The sequence below is a fragment of the Elephantulus edwardii genome, unplaced genomic scaffold, assembly GCF_000299155.1.
Source record: "Elephantulus edwardii isolate Elephantulus edwardi_28Jun2011 unplaced genomic scaffold, EleEdw1.0 scaffold00319, whole genome shotgun sequence".
NCBI lineage: Eukaryota > Metazoa > Chordata > Mammalia > Macroscelidea > Macroscelididae > Elephantulus > Elephantulus edwardii.
In genome coordinates this window covers 500523-509354 of record NW_006400069.1, presented here as the reverse complement: position 1 = coordinate 509354, position 8832 = coordinate 500523, and the positions used below count along the sequence as shown (strand labels likewise).

At 37.0% G+C, this 8832-nt stretch overlaps 1 protein-coding gene across 1 annotated transcript in view; it reads left to right on the top strand.

The window, feature by feature from the left end:
* LOC102870376 (tight junction protein ZO-1-like) overlaps window positions 1-4527 on the top strand; it is a 96820-nt gene extending 92293 nt beyond the window's left edge. The window contains exons 26-27 of the mRNA XM_006901324.1: window positions 1433-1516; window positions 4105-4527. Coding sequence (XP_006901386.1) covers window positions 1433-1516; window positions 4105-4199 — 179 coding nt within the window. The 3' untranslated portion in view covers window positions 4200-4527. The remainder of the gene's footprint in view (window positions 1-1432; window positions 1517-4104) is intronic.
* Window positions 4528-8832: the final 4305 nt, after the last annotated feature.

Sequence of the window (8832 nt, the reverse complement as noted above, 5' to 3'; positions counted from 1 at the left end):
CGATCTCTTCCAGTCAGTTGGCCAAGTGGTCGTTCTCCAGATTTCTTGGCACAACTTGGTGAGCACGTCCAGGGCAGCATCTGTTAACTAAAATATGTCAATTGGTATACCATCTATTCCTGGAGCCTTATTTTTTGCCATGTCCTTCAAAGCAGCCTGAACAACCGTGTTAGAATTTATTTTTAAAAGTCTTTTAGCAGCTCTTACTTGATTAACACGTTGCCGCAAATGAAAAAAAAATAATGTGTTTCTGAGCATGGTCGTCAGTTTAAAAGTGTGGGGCAACGTGTTAAATGTATTGACTCACTTAATGGTTGTGGAATATTAATAATATTTCTATATATTTTATTTTGGGATTTTGTATTATAAACCAGTAACCATTCATCGCCCCTTAGTTGGAACCACCTTAGAGCTGACCTTCTAACAGGTTTTCAGAGGCTGTAAATTGAAAGGAGCAGCTGGTATATTCTGGTATATGCCTTTGGGTTGGCAGCCTAACTCTTTATCCAGTAGGCCACCAGGGCTCCCTAAACATAAACATCGTTGTGTACCACTGAGTCAGAACCAATCCATAGCTGACCCTCCAGTGGGTTTTCAGCAGCACTAAGTCCCACTAGAGGATTGCCCATCCTTCTCCAGTGAAGCAGCTGGTGGATTCGAACCCCATGCCTTTGAGATTGTAGCACAGCTTCTTAACACTAGGCCACCAGAGCTTCCTGAAAACAAATAATGTGGACTATATTATATTGGCTGTGCATTAAGTTATAAATGAAAATCTCTAGCAAAGGAACCATTAAAATGGAATATAGAAGTTACATTTATTAAATACATTCTTGAACATATGACTGTAGAACTTGAAATGTGAATATTTTAAAGGAAACTATGCTAAAATATAAAACTCACAATTCAGAAATTTAATAGGCATAGCTCAGAGACATTGCAAGATCAATTCAAGACCAATAGTTACGATTTGTTTCCTGAGGCATGTAAAAATTTTATTTACATTATAATCTAGTAAGTGTGCAAAATATTAACTATTGCCACAGTTACCAAATGTGACATAAAGATGCAAGGTGAGCACATGATGTTAGAAAAATAACAATAACAGACTTGTTGACAACAATTTTCAGTATGTAAAAAATATAGCATCTTCAAAGAGCAATAAAGTTAATTCTTCCTGTAATAAATACAAGTTGAAATAATGTTTTGAGTATATTGTCTTAAATAGTATCCATACTTTTCCTTAACTTTTTAATATGAATACTGAAAAGTTTAAAATTATACATGTGGCTTGTGTTACATTTTTATTAAAGACAGTGCTACCATAAGAAACAAACATGTTAGACTCTAAATCCTGTAACCAGAACAGAGAAGGAGAGCTTGGATGCAGAGGCACTGCCCATCTCACCTGCATTCTTTTCTCTGATTCCAGGTGAGACACTGCTTAGCCCTCTAGTGATGTGTGGGCCCCATGGCCTCAAGTTCCTGAAGCCGGTGGAGCTGCGCCTGCCACACTGTGCGTCCATGACCCCTGACGGTTGGTCTTTTGCTCTAAAATCATCTAACTCCTCATCGGGTATGCTGTCTCTTCACTCTGTCCTGTGGAGCTTTGGGTACTGTCATTGATTAAGGCATGGGCTTCTGGTGCTGTTGGTGGTTAGCAGATCTCTCCTGTCCTTGTGGCCTTGTAGGCATCACCAGTGTTTTCACATTATTCATCTTATATACTTTAAATCCATATGGAAATTGCTACCTTTTAAAATGGATAATTTGGCCAAATGTTAGTATTTACAAAATAATTTGTACTGAATGCACTGGAAGAATTGATACTGCCTTCAACACAGAGGCATCCATTCTTTTTACTAAAGTAATATTCCTTTATGGTACTTTGGGTATTTATTATTAAATCTTTAATTCTTCCTGTATAAGGAATAAACACCAGAGAAAAGAAAAAGCAAAAAAATCTCCCACTGTGATCATACTCGGCCATGGTTTTTCAATGTAAAACTCTAAATAATTTCTATCATATACTATTTTTTAAGTTACTTTTTGGTTGTAAAATCATTCTTTTCAAAGATTCTGTTCTCTTCATACTCTTCCTCCCTTAGGTGACTTGAGTCAGTTACCACTTGGAACGTTTATGTTATTGGTAGAGTTTACTTTGAGAGAAGCTGGTAAAGAAATACAAGACTTTAAAGTATTAATTCCAAGTTTTTTATAGTGTCTTGATTATAACACATGCTACCCCAGGGGATACACATAAACATGCATATTCTCATATTAATAAGTACCCCACTTTCCAGAAGGAAATAAATTCATATTACCACACTGTTGTTTATTGCATCCCATCGAATCAAAACTGAGTCATAGCTGACCCTTCAGTGGGTTTAATAACAACAACAACAGTTACACAGGAGGAGATTGCCCATCCTTCTCAGGATTGCAGCAAAGCTTCTTGCCACCAAGGCTCCAAGAATTTGGAACCTTTCATTGGCCTGGTTTGATCTAGTTAGAATTATTCCCCCTGTGCTTGCAGAGGGTTCTCAAAGTCAGGTTGTAGTGTGAGAGCAAATCATCCTCTAAGCCAGTTTGAATGAGTACATTTTTGTTTGATGAAAAGGTATTTGTACGGGGCTCTTAAGATACTTCTTTAATAAATGATTTTTTAAGGCTGTATAGATTTTTTTAATAACCATTAACTTAATCAGAATAAAAATGAGTATGTTTGAGAAAACGTGGACCTAATGGATTGATGGATGAGGGGTTTTTGTTTTGTGGGGGTGTTGGTGGTGGGTTTTAGGGTTTTTGTTTGTTTTTTGTGACATAGCTTGCTCTTATCTAAAAAAACTTGTTAGTGTCATGTCTAAGCCTATATGTAAAATGAGATCACATTTACAGTGCTGAGCCCACCATGAAATGCAGGCTCCAGAGATCACATGGCTACCACCACACTAAAAGGGATTCTCAACCTTGGCTCTGTGTCCACTGGGGCTGAATGGTTCTGTTCTACAGGATGTCATATCATTTATAAGGTGCATGTTGTCCACTTGACATGGTATCTGACAACAGAAAGTATGTCTAGATGTTGTTCATCAAGGCAAACTGACTCCTGGCTGACAGATAGCTAGTGCTGTGAGAGGCAGAACTCAGCAGCTTTGAGTCCATGCCTCAGAGAAGTGCACTCCTCCCAGCTTTCTGACATGCGTTGGCTACTCCCGAGCTTCCCAGTCTCTGCTTGTTATAGTTAGTTTGCACCCTACTTTTAACCAGAAGCAGTGGATCATTGGTCCCAGTAGTGCTGCAGAAGAAAAACCTGGCAGCCTACTTCTGTAAATATAGAAGCCAAGAAAACCGTGCGTAACAGTTCAACTGTTGTTACACATGGGCTTAGTCAGTAGTCGCATCTAGCTCAATAGTTACAGCTGTAGTTCTGGGTTCCCAGGGATTCCTAACTGTAGCTGCAAATCTAAATAGAGCCCAAGCCTTCTGCACATGTAGACCAGCAGCTCCCATGTAGACCATATGCAGCCAGCGCTGGGGAGCTCTAGATTCTGCATGAACCTTGTGCAGCCAGCTCTGGGAACACTAGCTCAGGCTTACTCCTCTTTTTTCTTTTCTTTTTTTTTATCCTTACATGGAGGAGCATCTTCTGCAGGATCCTCTGCAGAACTGTTAATGTGCCATCGAGTTGAAACCAAACCATAGCTGACCCTCTATTGATTTATATAAATCACATGGAAGGAAATTGCTCATCTTTCTACAGAAGAACTGGTAGATTCGAACCATTTGCCTTTGGGTTGGCAGCACAGCTCCTTTCCTGCAGAACAATTGAGGTTTTTATTTGTTGACTTGTACTTGAGCAAAACATGTGTCTTTCATGTTCAACTAAGGAACTTGACAATAAAATGAACTAAATAAAATCTGAAAGAACATTTAAATCATGACATGTCAAAGAATGCATTGAAATAAGAAGTTTGATTTAAGTATAATACGCTGGGGGAAATAGAAGACAGTATGTTGAAATGTGTGTGACCTATGATTACAGAGTTTATAGATAGTAGCTGAGCCAACTGAAAATGACATCATCTTCTTTTTCTCTCATAGGTGATCCTAAAACTTGGCAAAACAAGTGTCTTCCTGGAGATCCAAATTATCTTGTGGGAGCAAACTGTGTTTCTGTCCTGATTGACCATTTTTAATTCTTAAAATATATAAACTTGATTAAAAGATATGAAGTTGGGTTACAGTTACTAAATCTAAATGGAACCACTCTGTCAAGTATTACACTTTTCTTAGAATTGACCCTGCCGTATCCTAGTGTTAAGTATTTTATTCAAACTGATAAAGGTTAGTGAGCATGCCCCTGAACTGTGTGGACCGAAAACATGCTCCAAACTGCATGTTTGTGATTGAAGAGCTATTGATAATTTGCTGGAGTTTGAAATGCGCTTTGCTTTGTAATGATTTTGTACTTTTTTATTGTTACTGCTAACATCACCTATGATTTCCGTTAAATTACCAGCCAGTCCACTTTATGAGGTCTCTGGCCTGGCATACATTTTATTATGCATGAAATAGTGTGCACACATTTTAAAAACCAACCTGGAATATATACCAGTTTAGTAAATTTAACAAAAATATACAGCAAGGAAATTTTATCTTTTTCGTGTCAAGTGAAGACAGTTAACTACTGTCTGTGCAAACACATTTTTCTTAGGGAAGGACACCAAAGCATGCAAGACTGGCTCCTGGGCCTCTGGATCTGTGAACTAACATGCCACCACAGACATACTAACCAGCAGGAATGCCTTACCCTCATGTTTTTAATTCTTAGATCATTCTGAGTATTACTAAGTTTTTATGGCTTTTATGCACATCTAAATATTGTATCATGAAAAAGCTTTGAATTAGTAAGTAATTGTGAATTTAATGGTTTCAGAAATGCATACTCAATCACCCAGAAGAGAATAATGGTGTGATTTGGGAGATGTTTGTCTTTTGGTTTTGTTTATTTTTTTGAGGTGTAGTGGACAAGAGTTAGTGACTGTTTTCTGTTCTTTTGGCTATGCATTTGAAAATTTCAATGTTTTAAGGATGCTTGTACATAATGCGTGCATACCACTTTTGTTCTTGGTTTGTAAATTAACTTTTATAAACTGTACCCTTTTTATACATAAACAACCAAGTTTCTTAAAGCTACCTTTGTATTCTCTCCTGTACCTCTTGAGCCTTGAACTTTGATCTCTGCAGCAATAAAGCAGCATTTCTATGATACACAAGGTCATTTTTTTAAGAAAAAGAATGCACAGAGTTGTTACATTTTTAAGTGCTGCATTTAAAAGATAACAGTTACTCAGAATTCTCTAGTTTGATTAATTCTTTCAAAGTATCCCTACTGTAATTTGTGATACAATGCTGTGCCCTAAAGTGTATTTTTTTACTAATAGACAATTTATTATGGCACATCAGCACAATTTCTGTTTAGATAATATGCCACTACTTTCTGTTAATCATTAGGTGTGACTGAATTTCTTTTGTCATTATTAAAAATCTCAAATTTCTAAATCTACAGAATAAACTTTTTAAAATAAAATACTGGTTTGTTCTATTTCAGAAAACATTACCTACCATTTCTAGTTTTGTGTAACTGATGATCCTGCTTAATAAACTCCCACATCATCCTCATCACCTGCAACCATGTGAACCTGGTTCTGTTAAAGCTGACTCAATTCCTAACACAGCCCGTTGTACTTTTGGATGGATTAGGATGACTTAGAATTGAAGCAAGTCAGTGAAACCTTCACATTTCAGTAGAAAAGGAAGCAGGAGGAAACTTGGAATATTTTCTGTTCTTTCTGCTGCATGAATAAATGCACATTTTTATGTTCAAAAGACCAATTCATATATTATTTTGTACACATCTCCCTAAAGAGTAATAAGTATTTTCTAATGTCACTGCACCTTGAGGGAGAAAGTGCCTTCCTTTTTTTTTTTAATGCAACTACTTTAGTGGTTTCAGCTGAGCTTACAGACTTGAAAAGCATAATGGGCCAGGCACTTGTGAAATCGTAGGCCCTCAAAAACCCTTCTTGAAAAGCTGCCGCATTGAAGAGTCTGTCTAAAAACTTCCACCCAATGAAGGACCTTCATTTGCATTCACTGATGTGCCTACACTCAAAATAAGGAGAAACAGCTCCAAACACTCATTGATAATTGGATTCAGGAAAATATAGATCTAGGAAAATTGGAAGTTGTAAGATATCAAATACAATGCAATAAAGATTAACATCCTAGGCAATTACTGATTTGAGATGGACTAGTATTGGCCATATTAAATCAGTCCTGTGTTCTATGCTAGTAATGACAAATCGAAGAGGAATGGTGTCACATTTCATTGTCAAAAAGAACATATTGAGAGCTATCTTGAAGTACAAAACTGAATGATAAGAGTATTATCCATATTCATACAGGACCTTTTAAAGAGCATTATTCAAATATACACACCAACCACCAAAACCAAGTATGAAGAAATTGAGGATTTCTACAGACTTTTGCAGTCTGAGCTTTATAAAGTGCATTAAAGATGTGTCAGTAATAACTGGTGACTGGAATGCAGAAGTTGAAACAAAGGACTGGAAGTCAGAAAATAGGGCCTTCATTACAGAAATGAGGCTAGAGATCCCATGGTGGAATTTTGTACTGTCATGATTTATTCATTGCAAATACTTTTCTTTTTAGAATACATAAATGACAATTGTACATACTGGCCTCGCCTTGGTGGACTGTACTGGAATCAGATTGACTACATTTGTAGGAAAAAGATGGTAGAGAAGTGAAGTATAACCAGTCGAAACAGGGTCAGGCACTTACTAGAACAGACCATCAGTTATTTATACAAGTTCAAAATTAGAACTGCAGACAATGAAAAGTTGTGGAGAACCAAAATATGACCTTGAGATTATTCCATGTGAGTTTGAAAACTTAACTTGAGAATAGATGTGATGCTTTAAGCACTAATGCCCAAAGACCAGGTGAGTTGTAGTTAGACATCCAGGAAGAAGGCAAAAACAGAAGAAAGAACCAGCCAAAATACATATCAAAAAAGACTCCAAAACTTGCACTACAATATAGAGAAATAAAGGAAAGAAATGCTCAAGAGAGCTAAGCAGGAGAGTTTCAAGGGCAGCATGAGAAGATAGTATAATGCAATATACAAAGAGCAGGAGTTAGAAAACCAAAAGGGAAAGGGAAAATCGCTCTTTCTCAAGCTGAAAAACGGAAGAACAATGTCTTTAGTTGTGCTACTGAAGGATTCTATGGGCAACATGTTGGATGATGCAGAAACCATCTATAAAAGATGAAACATAAACATTGTCACTTTATCAAAAAGGTAACTCTAAACCATTTCAAGAAATAACATGATCAAGAGTGACTGGTATTGAAAGAAGAAGCTTAAGCTGTCCTAAAAGCATTGGTAAATAATAAGGTCCCAGGATTGGATGGGTTACCAATTGAGGTATATAAAGAAACAGATGTAACCCTTGACTTGCTCACTAGTCTGTGTTAAGAAATTAGGCATCTGCCTGAGTAACCGACTGGAAGAGATCACATTTGTTTGCATTTAACAAATACATGAGCCAACAATGTGGAAACTACTGAATAATGCCAATCTAATATTCAAGAAAAAGTTTTGCTGAAGATTATTCTAAAACAGCTGGAGCTGTAACATCGACAAAGAACTTACTGAAGTTCAGTCTGGATTAAGAAAAGGCTGTGGAACGAGCGATGTCACTGCTCATGTCATACAGATCTTGGCTAATAGGCAAGAGTACTAGAAAGATTTACTTATCTTTTTTTCTTTTCTTTTTCTTTTAATTGTGCAAAGGTATTACCCTATGTGGATCACAGTAGATTACAGATAACTTTGAGAGAATTCAGGAACTCTTGTGTTCATGTGAAACATACACATAAACCAAGTAATCGTCATAAAGAAAAGTCCATGCCACTCACCATTAGGCACCATTATGATGGATAGAGAAAAGTTTGACATATATTTCCTTGGGTCCACAAACACCCATGGTAACAGCAGTCAAGAAATCAAATGTGTTGTATTTGGGAAATTGTCAATGATCTCACAAAAGTGCAAGGATGTCCATTTAAAGACTAAGGTGCAAACCATGATATTTTTCGTTACTTCCTATGCATCTGAAAGTTGGACAGTGACTAAGGAAGATTGAAGGCGAATTAATACTTTTGAATTGTGATGTTGGTGGAGATTACTGGATGTCCCGTAGATTGCCAGGGAGAAAAAAAACACATATACCCAAGTCTGTTGGAGGAAGTGCCTCCTTACATGCAAGGATGGTGAAATTTTGTCTCAAGTACTTGGCATATGTCAGGAGGGACCAGAGCTTGGCAAAAGACATGATGCTGGTCAGTGAAAGAGAAAGACCTTCAATGAGATTGATTAACCCAGTGACCTTAACAGTGGGCTGGAACATGGATGAGAAATAGGATTGTGCAGGATAGGGCAGGCTTCTCAATTCTGTTGATCAGGTGGTGGTTGTTGACTTGATGACACCTAATAAACTACACTGCTCATTATGTATGGCCCTTGACAAACCATTACAGGTTTTCTAAAGTCAGCAAAAAAGAATACTTCAAACTTAATTCCTAATTAAAAACATAATAAAATCAAATGTTTGCATTTGAATTTGTGTATTTTTTTTTAATTTAGGTTGTTTATTTTTCATTTCCATGAACATCTACAGAGATTTTGGGATTCCATTCATTCTTTGTTGCACCCTTCTCCCCGCACAAACCCCTCCCCCC